Source organism: Palaemon carinicauda, chromosome 27, assembly GCF_036898095.1.
Source record: "Palaemon carinicauda isolate YSFRI2023 chromosome 27, ASM3689809v2, whole genome shotgun sequence".
Taxonomy (NCBI): Eukaryota; Metazoa; Arthropoda; class Malacostraca; order Decapoda; family Palaemonidae; genus Palaemon; species Palaemon carinicauda.
Window position 1 is genome coordinate 82080930 of NC_090751.1, and position 13593 is coordinate 82094522.

General features: G+C 36.7%; 1 protein-coding gene across 1 annotated transcript in view; it reads right to left on the reverse strand.

Annotated features, from left to right (window-relative positions):
• Positions 1–3245: 3245 nt before the first annotated feature.
• The window catches only part of LOC137620771 (T-cell activation inhibitor, mitochondrial-like), a 177822-nt gene continuing 167474 nt past the window's right edge, over positions 3246–13593 (reverse strand). Inside the window, exon 9 of the mRNA XM_068351192.1 lies at positions 3246–11211. Within this exon, the coding sequence (XP_068207293.1) occupies positions 10980–11211 (232 nt within the window). The 3' untranslated portion in view covers positions 3246–10979. The remainder of the gene's footprint in view (positions 11212–13593) is intronic.

Below are 13593 nucleotides of genomic sequence, written 5' to 3' on the forward strand. Positions count from 1 at the left end.
TTAGCAAGTAATAATAATATAAATAATAATGGTAATCTATATTCTATATACCAAGGCATCTCACCCAATTTTTGGGGGTAGCAGACATCAAACAAATGAAAAAAGGGGCCCTTTCCTCTGTACGCTCCTCCCAGCCTGACGAGGGATTCAACGGAGTTCGGCTGGTACTGCTAGGGTGACAGAGCCTACCCTCCCCTGTTATCCACCACCGGAAGGAGCAGCAAGGCATAGCAGAACTGCGTCACAATCGCTCGCCATTCATTCCTATTTCTAGCACACTCTCATGCCTCTCTCACATCTATCCTCCTATCACACAGAGCTTTCTTCACTCCATCTATCCACCCAAACCTTGGCCTTCCTCTTGTACTTCTCCCATCAACTCTTGCATTCATCACCTTCTTTAGCAGACAGCCATTTTCCATTCTCTCAATATGGCCAAACCACCTCAACACATTCATATCCACTCTAGCTGCTAAATCATTTCTTATACCTGTTCTCATCCTCACTACTTCGTTCCTAACCCTATCTATTCGAAATACACCAGCCATACTCCTCAGACACTTCATCTCAAACACATTTAATTTCTGTCTCTCCGTCACCTTCATTCCCCACAACTTTGATCCATACATCACAATTGGTAAAATCACTTGCCCATACAGAACTCTCTTTACATTCATGCCTAACCCTCTATTCTTTACCACTCCCTTCACTGCCCCCAACACTTTGCATCTGCTTCCACACCGCCATTTGCTGCAACAAAAGACCCAAAGTACTTAAACTTCCTCAAGTAACTCTCCATTCAACAGACATTCAATATCGCACCACCTTTCCTTCTCGTACATCTCATAACCTTACTCATACCCACATTAACTCTCAACTTCCTTCTCTCACATACCCTTCCAAATTCTGTCACTAATCAGCCAAGCTTCTCTTCCGAGTCTGCAACCATTACAGTATCATCTGCAAACAACTGATTTACCTCCCATTCATGATCATTCTCATCTATCAGTTTCAATCCTCGTCCATGCACTCGAGCATTCACCTCTCTCACCACTCCATCAACATACAAGATAAACAACCATGGCAACATCACACATCCCTGTCTCAGCCCCACTCTCACTGAAAACCAATTGCTCACTTCAGTTCCTATCCTAACACACACTTTACTATCTTTGTAGAAACTTTTAACTGCTTGCAACAACCTTCCACGAATTCCATGTAACCTCATTACATTCCACATCGCTTTCCTATCAACTCTATCATATGCTTTCTTCAGATCCATAAATGCAACATACACCTCCTAACCTTTTGCTAAATATTTCTTGCATATCTGCCTAACTGTGAAAATATGATTCATACATCCCTTACCACTTCTAAAACCACCCTGTACCTCTAAGATTGCATTCTCTGTTTTATCCTTAATCCTATTAATCAGTACTCTACCATACACTTTTCCAATCACACTCAACAAACTAATACCCCTTAAATTACAACACTCAGGCACATCTCCCTTATCCCTATATATTGGTACAATACATGCACAAACCCAATCTACTGGTACCACTGACAACATAAAACACATTAAACAATCTCACCAACCATTCAAGTACAGTCAAACCCTATTCCTTTAACATCTCAGTTTCCACACCATCCATACCAGGTGCTTTTCCTACGCTCATTTCATCTGGTGCTCTCCTCACTTCCTCCCTTGAAATCTCACTCATTGTCATCTCCCATCAATGGCACCTCAACACCTGCAACAGCAATTATATCTGCCTCCCTATTATCCTCAACATTCAGTAAACTTTCAAAATATTCCGCCCACCTTTTCCTTGCCTTCTCTCCTTTTAACAACCTTCCATTTCCAGCTTTCACTGTCTCTTCAATTCTCATACCAGCCTACCTTACTCTCTTCACTTCTTATTCTCTTCATATGAATGACCCAATCCCTGACCCTACCTCAGGTCAGCCGCCCTCTTTGCCTGAGTTACCTTGCATTTTACTTCCACATTTTTCTCTCTATATCTTTCATGCTTCTCTACACTATTACTCTGCAGCCACTCTTCGAATGTCCTCTATTTCTCTTCCACTTTCACATTCACTCCTTCATTACACTATTCACTACCCTTCCTCATGCTGCCTCAAACAATCTTCTTGCTACACACATCACTTGTAATCCTAACAAAATTTTCTTTTACTAACTTCCACTCCTCCTCTAAATTACCAGTTTCCCTCACTTTCACTCTATCATATGCCATTTTCAACCTTTCTTGATATTCACTTTTTACCTCAGGTTTTATTAACTCTTCAACACTCACTAGTTCCCTTTTATACATCCCCACTGTTTTGCTACAACTAATTTTCCTTCCACCAAAAAATTATCAAACATACTGTTAGCCATACCCATAAACAAGTGCACGTCTTTCAATCTTTCAAACATTCTTCTAGTTATCACATAATCCATTAATTTCTACCACTCTTACCCATGTATACTTGTTTTTATCTTTCCTTTGGAAAAAGATAGAACTTATCTATATCTCTTGCTCAACACATATCTGCCAGTCTCTCACCACTCTCATTTTCACCTGGTACGCCATATTTCCCAATGACACCTTCCAACTCTCCAGCGCCCACTCTAGCATTCAAGTACCTAATTACATAATTCATTCTACCCCGTCCTTCTACACACCTAATTAATTCATTCCAGAACTCATTCCGCTCCTCTTCACTTTTCTCACAACCTGGTCCATACACACTAACAAAAGCCAAACATTCCCTACCCAACCTAACACTTACCCACATTAACCTAGATGATATCTCACTTCACCCTTCCCTTTTATCTGTCTCACACAAAGCCAATATATCCATACTTCTATTCCTAAACATACTTCCAATCTCACATCTTTTACTCTCTCTCGTACTACATCCACGCATATCCAGACAGCCCAAAACTAGAGTGTGGGGAGCAGTCACTCTTCCCCCAGCTCCACCTCTTTGATGTCTCACAGGAGTGTATAATACAAGAGAGGGGGTTCCCAGCCCCTCGTCCCATTCCTTTTAGTTGCCTCTTATGACACGCATGGATATGTTAGTGCTATTCTAATTGCTGTTATGTCCCTATGGCGACAGGGAGCATAATAATAATAATAGTAATAATAATAATAATAATAATAATAATAATAATAATTGCCGGTCTTGGCCATCTATTTCATTTATTTTTTCCTAGTTAACTTGATTTCTACATTAAAATCTTCCATATTTTCAATATTTCTCTTATTTCCCTGTATTCTTACCTTTTATTATTCTCATTCTGAAGTGATTCAGCAAATGTAAAAATAGCTATGTAATTTAAGCAAAAACAAACATTTTAAAAGTTTTTTTTAATTAGAATTCAAGTACTTGAAAAGTATTAAACAACTTAAGTTCTTGCAAATTCCATTTTTATTCATCTGCCATTGAGGATGGGTTGAACAGCAGCAAACCCTACCTCTATTATTTCTGAATACATTTAAAGGCTATATGATTCCTGCTGTGCTTCATGTCAGTTACATGATTGCAAGACACTAAAGACCAGCATTTTTTTATTTTGCATCACAGATTCTTTATTATAGAATTTTCCCTTATTCTCAACAATCTTATTTTAATATCCTATAAATTTCCAATATCAACAGCACCTTACAAAAATAATCTATATACATACACAATGAATATACATAAATACAATACAGTAGTCCCTGTTTACACCACTGGGATGCATTCCACTGTGACCAATCATAATGGGAAACATTGTATGTCAACACCAACTTCTTATAGTGAAATAGAACACATTTCAAAGGATCATCACTATATGCAGTTGTTTAGGCAATAAATCAAATGAATGTATACCATGCATATATAATCAACTGAAGGAAATAGATATCATACAAACCATGCTTTTCATAAAAACCTAATTATATATTGCCTTTCCTCCTTGCATCTGAGCCAGTTGCACCAACTTGTAGTTATCAAAATCTATTTACCCTTCTTGGGCATGCCTTGTCCTTCTATGGAACCTCTGCTACCAGTCATTATTTTTTGTCTGCCATGCAATAAGTGTGAATGCAAGGATTCGTGACCACTCATATGGTTAATTGAATTCTACGAAGAAACATGTTTTGCGATGAAACAATCGCTTGTTTAATACAACCTTATCATTGCTTTTGTCTGAAATGTATTATAGGTTAGATTACAAGCACTGAGAGAGAAGAAAGTCCATGTGGTGGTCAGAAGTCTCCCCTATGAAAGAGCACTGATACCCTTGTAAAGAAATGTCTCCATTAGTAGGAAGTTCACTAAGATAGTAAAAGCACAATTTAAACACCTGCAATTGAGAGGCAGATAGCCAGGCACACTTAATCTCAGTGGAAAAGCATCTTGTGGTTTATGAGTATCCTGTAAACAAAATCTTAGAAAAACCAAACGGCTTCTCCATTTACATGTTCAATAAATGGCAGGAAGTTCCACAGAATAGAGCAAGAACCTTGTGAGCCTTGATCTAAAGACAAAACAAATCTTTGAACGAAACATAAGCCCAAGATATTGGGTGACAAGAAGATTGCTTGCAGATACTTGAGATAGAGTTGAGTTGATACTAAGTGAAACTTGAAAGTGCGCTGAAGGAAGTCGCCATTAAATCCAATGACCAGCCATTAGTACTACAGACCTCACTTGATAGATCACAGACTTCAATAACATACTTGAAGGTCAGGCTAGCAGAAACAGTGTGAAGTATCAAATCCAAGAAACAGGGGTCCCAAAGAGCCTTATATGAGGTCTGGATAAGCTATGCAATACCAGGTTCAAAGTCTACTCCTAGAGATTCCACCACTGCCAGGGATCAACTGGTAACAAAATATACAGTATTGTTGATACCATTATCATTTCTCAAGACTATACCACAATTAGTAACAACCCAAGCAATAAATCTTCATCATAACCCAAAGTAAAAATAATAGACAAACAGCCAATGCTGGATACTCTTCAACTGTGTAGATAAAAAATTCAGGTAGAGTAAGTGTGAATTATGTAGGAGTTCAAATGCTTCTAAAGTTTGGTCAGATTAAGAAGAAATCTTGGACTATTAACTACTACATGAACAAAATCCATGAACCACTACTGCCATGGCTAAAGGAGGGCACCAAGATTTTCTAGGAGTCTGACAACAGCAAGAACATCAGCAAAACCTACTTAATTTATCTACAGGGATGGAAGGCATAAACATCCAGACTGCTCATCTGCAGTGGTGGCAGGTCACTTGATGACACCAGATGAGGTGACCAGTGATCAACTTTTCATAGGAGTGGTAAAATTTAGACAACAAAAAATAATTTGATGACAGAAAATTAAATCTACGGAGTGATCTCCATCATTTCAGTTCCCGATTTCTGGCCTACTATGTCTAATACGGAAAATATTTCCGCATAATTATCAAGGTTGAAAAACTTTTTGGTATATAAATGTCTTATATTTATAATATGAAGTCTATATTTTTATATCTGTTGATCTGTATTGTATTTTGAACTATACCTAACATAAAGTATAGAAATTGTCAGTATATTTGGTTAATTTAGCGGATGTTTTGTTGATGGTCGGTATTACAGCGTTTATGACATCCTTTGTTCCACTTAAGTATTGTGATAGTGTTATTTTTAAGTTGCACATGCCTTGACTTACTGCATACTATGTTCCGTTTATACCAAATATCACACCATGAAATTATTTTAGATGTGTATATTCGGCTGCTACTTCTGTTATTTACTAATAAACTGTAGTTTTCCAATAACTTTTATACAAAGTGCATAGCCCTTGTAGTCCTTAAAACTTGCATCTCTGTATCAAAGAACTAACCAATTTCTCGTCTCGCACATCTGTTGCAACGAGCATAGGGTTAAACCAATAGGATTCAGCAGGGTCTTCCATAACCTGCATCTGTTAGATATATGGATTAATTTGAATGTTATTGGAATCATGCATTTCTTTAATAAATTATAGGAACCAAGTTCTGTAAACTCAATAAATAGATATGATATATGCATAACTATAGGTAACCTTTGCATACTCTGACACTTTCATACAATTTAGGCAAAATAATCTATTCAATTATTACACCTCTTTTTACATAGGCCTACCTTCCATATTCAGTTAACAATCAGGTATGAAAGTACTTGGTGTTTTACATATTTAATTTCCTTATTCAGATCACAGTTTGATATGGGCCCAAGATGGAAGTTTGTCCATAATTGGCTCTCAAATGAGTGATTCAGAGATTGGCTAAAGAAGGTATACAAGGAAATGGACAGCAGGCTTTTTGTGATGTGTGCCAGAAGACACTATCAGTGGAAATAGCCACTATCAAGCACCACATGATATCTGCCATTAATTCAGCTTATGTAACAAGAAAAGCAGCTTTCCTTGAACCATCTTCATCAACTAGCCGGAATACTGATGTTGCTGTAGATAGTTCATTAAAAGATAAAATACCAAGATCTTACGTGAAACTTGCAGGATATTTCACAGAAAATATTATTCCTTTATATTCTATTGACCATCTCGTAGATTTATCTAAGGATATATTCAGTGATCCTAGAGTAGCCCAATCCATGATGTTAAAGCGGCAGAAAGCATCCTATGTAATTAAAGAAATGGGACAAACTGCCAAGGAGCAAATAGCAGAATTTCTAAAGAAAAACAAGTTTCCTATCATTATAGATGAGAATACTGATATAAGTAGAGTACTACAAAATTATGCTCAGTAGTAGCAAATTATTTTGATGCCAATTAAGAACCCACCCGGACAAAGTTGCTAGATCTTATAGAAGTACACACTTCATGTAAAAACGATGAGGGATTGACAGGTCAACACCTCTTTGAATTGATTATCAACTTGATGTCAGTACATGAAATCCTTGTAGAACATTTGATTGGATTTAGAGTAGATGGTACCAGTAATATCATGGGCAAGCATTATTCCTTAATAAGTAGACTTAAGAAAGCAGCACCAGGTATAAGAATTTTAAAATGTGCCTGTCATTCAATCCACTTTTGTGCCTCAAATGCACCAAAGACACTTCCAAGAAAATGTGAGGATTTGATCAGATCAATTTACTCTTATTTTTCTCATAGCTCCAAATGGATAACAGAATTTGTTGAATTTCATGAATTCTGTGATACAGAACCTCATAGAATGGTACATGTCTCCCAAACTCAATGGCTTTCACTCCTTATGGCAGTGGTTTGTGTACTGGAGCAATGGCGACCCCTCTCCTTGTTTTTCACAAATAAGCCTTTAGAAGATAGATTGACATCAGAATCAATACACAACAGCTTGCAAGACCCATCTTTGCATATATATTTTCAGTTTTTAGATTTTAGACTGCCACATTTTACTAATTTCAATAATACTTTTCAAAAGACTGAGCCAACCTTTCATCTTCTCTACAATGGATGCAGAATATTGTACTCTGACATTTTATAACAAGTCATCTCTATAAGAACGATGATTGTTAATGATGAAAATAACATTTATTTTCATCATGACAACTGTCAGCTCAATTTTATATGCATGGGATGCAACTTATAGCTGCTATAATTTTCTTTAGTTGTCCCTGAAATTAAAGTTAATTTTACATAAGCACCCAGTTTTTTTTTTTTACCAATTGGAAATCCTAGGCTGGGCAACACTGGCTGGCAGAACTGCCACTTCAGCAGGACAAAAGCAATTGATGACAGCAGAGACCACCAGGAGCAACAGGTGGCAGCCAACCAAATCATGCTCTAATGCACAAATTAATCCGATGCTTTTACAGATTCATGAAGTAAGGATCAACAGTAGGCGGTAATTCCCCTCTTGTGAGACAATGCAAAAGGCATCATGTCAGTAAGTGAAGAAGCTAGAAACAGATATCCCTCTTTAGTCACAAGTGTACCATCAGACTTTGAACTCTTCAAGAGACAAATAAGCCACAAGAACATACAAGCTGACTGAGCACCTGTAGTTTCTATCAATAGCTCTGGCACAAGTCTTTGTGGAGGGGAGATGTCATTGCAACCATAGCAGCATTATCCAATGAATTTACGGTGCAAAAGAAACGCTTCCAAAAGCAGATGAGGCCGCCGAAAAAGCTTGAGAAAGTCCCTTTTTTTTTTTTGGTAAACAGGAACAAATAACCACCAAACAATAATAAATACTTGACATCTGATAAGGCAAACACTGCTAATCCCAACATGAACATTCATTGTAGGCCTTACCAGGAAACCCCTAACATGTACAGGGGGTTGGGTAAAATGATAATGTTAAACACTTCAAACACCATTGTCTCTTGGTTCTAAAGATAAATTATACAAGACTGAATTGTCATGTACTGAATTTTAAAATCAAATTAAACAATACGTTTGAAACATAACAATGTACAGTATACCAAAAAGTGATTTATAAAAAGGCACATCATAAATGTAAGCAGAAAACTAAAGAATCAAGTCTGAACAAATTTCACACTTGTCAAGGCTAAACTGTATGTTCTCACACAATTTGAGAGAATCCCTTGCTATTTTGAAAATCACGATAAAAAAAAACAAAATTCCACCAAACCCTGATAGGAAAAGCAATGAAAAAGTGGGATGCTCTTAGTAATGCCAGGATGATCATGCACAGTAAGAAATATCCCTCTCCTATCTCCCAAGACCATATATTCACTTACATTACAATTAAATGTAAGATGAAAATTTAGCTCAAAACAGGAAAAAGGTTAAAGAAATTTTAAAGAATAATGTCAAAATGATTGCCTACAGTTAAACATCACTTTGAAGCTAAATCATCATTGTTTCTCCTCCATGGAAGAACACAAAAACATGTCTGGTAGCTGGGTTGTCATAGGAGGATGGACAAGTCCAGTGAGGGATTTTGGATCTTGATCCATGTTAGTTGGTGCAACTACCTCAATTGCATAGAATAAAGGCTGTGCAGTACAGTACAGTACAGTACACTATACGATTTACAGGGTGAAAAAAATATTACTGTATATAATTCTCAGAATTAGTGTCAAATGCATTTAGACCTTAGAATTTTTAATGGCTGATTGCATTTGAATTGAGACTAAATTACTTTCAATTGCATTGCATTTAGACAATCTAAAGCAAAAAAATTGAGCAGCAAGAAGAGATTATATCACTGTGTAAGCAACACACACACTTAATAAAAGGAGAGAAGAGAATATAAAAAGGAACTATCCATGAAAAATAAAATTACTTAAAGAACTTTTTCACAGCATAATCCTATTGTTGATCGTTATGTTCACACAACTCTATACAGTATTATTGAAATTTATATATCAACTGTGTTATTTACACAAATCTGTAATGTATTATTGTAATTTATACATTACCTGTGTTACTGTTACTGTGCATATAAAAAATAGTTAATAGCCACGTAGATAAACTCCTCTTAGCTCCCTCAATAAGAGAGAGGCAACCCTATTTATCCTCCAATCTACTCTTTGATGCCCAGAGTACAAAACCAGATCTATAGCCTCCCATACTTCCTTACTGGGAGGGAAAAAAGAATGCCCGGAGAATTTTCTTACCCTCCTTGTAAGTGCACTTCTCAAAAGTAATGTTAATGAGTTGATGATTATTTCACAATTTTTTTTTTTTCAGTTAAATATTGCTTAGAAAAAAATCATAATAAAACATTGGTATATGCAGGGACTACTGTAAATAAGCTATATGCCTCTCAATTAATTAAAAATAAAAAGCTACTTTTTTCCACAACAATAAGCTACTGTAATACTTTTCTCTATTGATAAAGGCAAAATATCTCTATATAGGTAAGCTATAATTATAGCAAAAGTTACAATAAGGACACAATGAGGCTTAATAAGAAAAGGAAATGTGAGACACTTTCAATATTAGATGAAACATTTTGAACCAAGAATTTATAAAGAAAAAAATGCAAGTTCACTTTTGATTCATGCAGAGCCCTCACCCCAAATGGTAGACCACTGTGACAGAGTTAAGAAAGTAACTGAATAAGTCACACAGTGAGGTAATACTTTGTAGACCTCTAACCTGTCTAAAATACTGAGGCCTTAACTTGCTTTTAAACACTCCTAATACCTTATTATTAACCCCCAAAGAACTATAAAAACCTCATATCTTCATGTTTGACCCGTGGAAAATTAATAATTGGTCGTATATTGAAATTGAATAGGGAATGAAATTGAAAATAAAACTATTTCATTATCATAAGAAAGAATTACTCTTTGAAGAGGTTTGCTCGTCTGACTCTGACAAAGGTCCCACAATCAGACAAACCATTACCAGACTTTTGTAATGGCAGGAAATACCAAGAGAACAAAGGGACATTTCTATGTTAGGAACACATTTCCCACCCGCAAGTTTAGCAACAGAATAATGCTCAATTATAACTTTTGCTATCCATAAAAGATGAACTCGTGAAGTTTGACTTACCCAGTTCTCTGATTTATAGAAGTCCATCAGCTTCAGATATACTGTACTTGCAGAAAAATTATTTATTAGATAAAGACTATAGCTATGAGCGGTTAGCTTAAAATATATGAAGTTACACATGCTTTGACTAGTCATGTGGAGTCATAGTTAGGTATTTCTATGTTAACATGACTGAACAAAACTACAAAACACCAGTTTTGATTATAATTTGAATTGAAATACATGTGCTATGAATTTTGTATCATCGACAGGGCTTTTATATTTTACTGAGGGAGTTCCAATACTGTATTTGAATACTCTCAAAAGTATGTAATTCCTATAGTATCATCAATAAAATATAAACGCTCATGATCCAATCCAATCTTGTACCTATGGCACACAATAACTCTTTCTAAGAACTGACTAGGAGCTTTAACAGCTATGAAAAGAAAGAATTGGCAGAAATATACAGTATACCAAGTACAAACCACTGGTAGTTAATCCCAGTTCCAGGGAATACAAACTTCCCCATCGATCATCACAGTATAATAAGTAGTTATCCACAGTCTGGCACCCGACAGCAGCACATTTAGTCGGTGGGAGGACGTCAATAATCTCTCCAAACAATCTATCATCATGTCTGGAGCTATGGCATCATTCTTTTCAAGGAAGTCTAACCCAATATCTTCCATGCACTTGGCATGTAAGGCTTTCTCTCGATCACGTATACTGTAGAACAAAAAATATACTTTAATGCACACACTGGAATAATTTGAGATTACTGTGCTAGGAAGTATAACAAATTCAATACTTCATGGGATAACTAAATCATCATGTTGTGAATTTTCTTTTTAACTTGGGAATGCGACTGGTACCAAAGATGAATTACGAATTTCGGCACAGCACTATGGTATTTCAGAACCAAAGTACTGTACAACTGGAGGAAATCTCGGCTATTACATTACGAGGTAAAAGTTAAGAGGTTGAGAGTATAGTAACTATTTCAATGACCACCATCTAAAATTCACTGTGAGAACTTCTTGACAATAAAACTAATATGACAACTCTTCCATATTAAATGATATCTGGTCTTTATATGACACCATACACTGGATACTACCTCGGTTTCTAGTTTGTCCCCATCACCACAATTCTTCTTTTCCTTTAAAGATTTAAAAGCCGCTCATGAATAGCAAAGGCTAGGGACAGTGACTTTGCCCTATCAAGCAGGACAATGCCCTAGAGACTGACCATATATACACATATGATCAGCACCCAAGCCTCATCTCCACCCAAGCTAGGACCAAGGAGGGCTAGGCAATGGCAGCTGATGACTCAGCTGATAAGACCTATAGGCTGCCCGAAAAGCCCCACCCTTAGCTCACAAGGATGGTGAGCGGGACTTGAACCCCATCTGGCGTTCACATAGGCCACTACAATCCTTATGTGTGGAAATCCTTTAGTTGCTGAGGAAAGTTTTTTGCTTTTTCCTAGTACAGTAATGTTGGATTTATCTGCCCTCATTATTGCTACCTAAGGTTTCATGTATTTACCTTAATTCAGGATTATCTCAGAAATGGCTTCCAGTTTGATCAAGCATATTTTTCTAAGAGATAACCAGTTAACAGAATTTTTCTCGACCAGCGTGCTCAATACTAACATGGAAGACTTACAGCATCTCATGTCAGATCATTCTTTTTAACAAAGTTCAGATAGAGTATAAGGTTAGTAAGCAATAACATTAGGATGTTGACACTGGAATAGGTTGGTGTTTTTTTTTAGTCCCTTTTTGCTAAGGATTCAGTTTAGAAGTTACTAAAATAAATCTGAAATGTCTTTCATTTAACTTGAATTATGTTTTATACTTTCACTCAGTTTAAAGGTTTAAAGGCCACTCGTGAATGGCAGAGGAAGGGACAGTGATATTGCCCTAGCAAGCAGAACTATGTCCTAGAGACTGACCATATATCATATGATCAGCACCCAAGCCGCCTCTCCACCCAAGGTAGGACCAGGGAGGATCAGGTAATGGCTGCTGATGACTCAGCTGGGAGATCTATAGGCTCCCCCCAAACGACCCATCTTTAGCTCACCAGTAGGATGGTAAGGTTGTAGACACTAAAGGAACTAACAAGTTTGAGGGGGACTTGAACCCCTGTCTAGCAATCACCAGGCAAGGACGTTACCAATAAGACCACAGGTATACAGCACCATTGGTTCCAGAGCCTTTCTAGATTAGTGATTTTATTGGATCGTGAAAGGTCATTTGTAACACACCTTTCACTCACTTATTGTACATATCATTATACAATTTAAGATGCTAATTACAAAACAGTAATCTCTTCACCCATCCTGTCATCAGTACATCGCAGATTTATAAATATAAGTAAACCTATACAGTAGGGTCTTCTTCAAAGCGTTGGTTTCTGCAGCTTAATAAGTTTTATATTTTTTCAGATTTAAATTATTTTCTGAAGATATATTCATTTTTGGGCCCTTGAACTCAAAGTCTACAAAGATAACCTCACACTCATAATGTGTGAAAATGCTGTGGGCTGTATGATAAAGTCAGCACTTATTTATAAGTGTAAAAACCCAGGAGCCCTCAAAAACAAAAATATGGGCAAGCTGCCATTGCATTGGATGCACAACCAAAGGGCATGGACAATAATTGCACTGACATCAGAATGATTTCACCAGTGGTTTATCCCCGAAGTCAAGCGTTATCTTGCTGAAAAATGCATTTGTTTTAAAGTACTTCTAATGGAAAATCTGAAGGCCAGGCAATTGACCTGTATTATGAAGGTACACAGGTAGAATTCTTACCGTCGGACACGACATTACTGATTCAGCACATGGATCAAGGCGTTATTTGTACATTCAAATCACTTTACACACAAAACTCCATGCGACAGCTGGTCAAGTCTATGGATACGGATGATAACTTCTTGCTAAAGCAATACTGGGGTAGACACACCATTGCAATGTGTCTCCAAAATATCCGTAAGGCCATAAAAGAGAATAAGAAAGAAACAGTTAATGCTTGCTGGAAGAAATTGTGCCCATAAGTGGTCAATGACTACAAAGAATTCTCTCCAGATGCAATACATC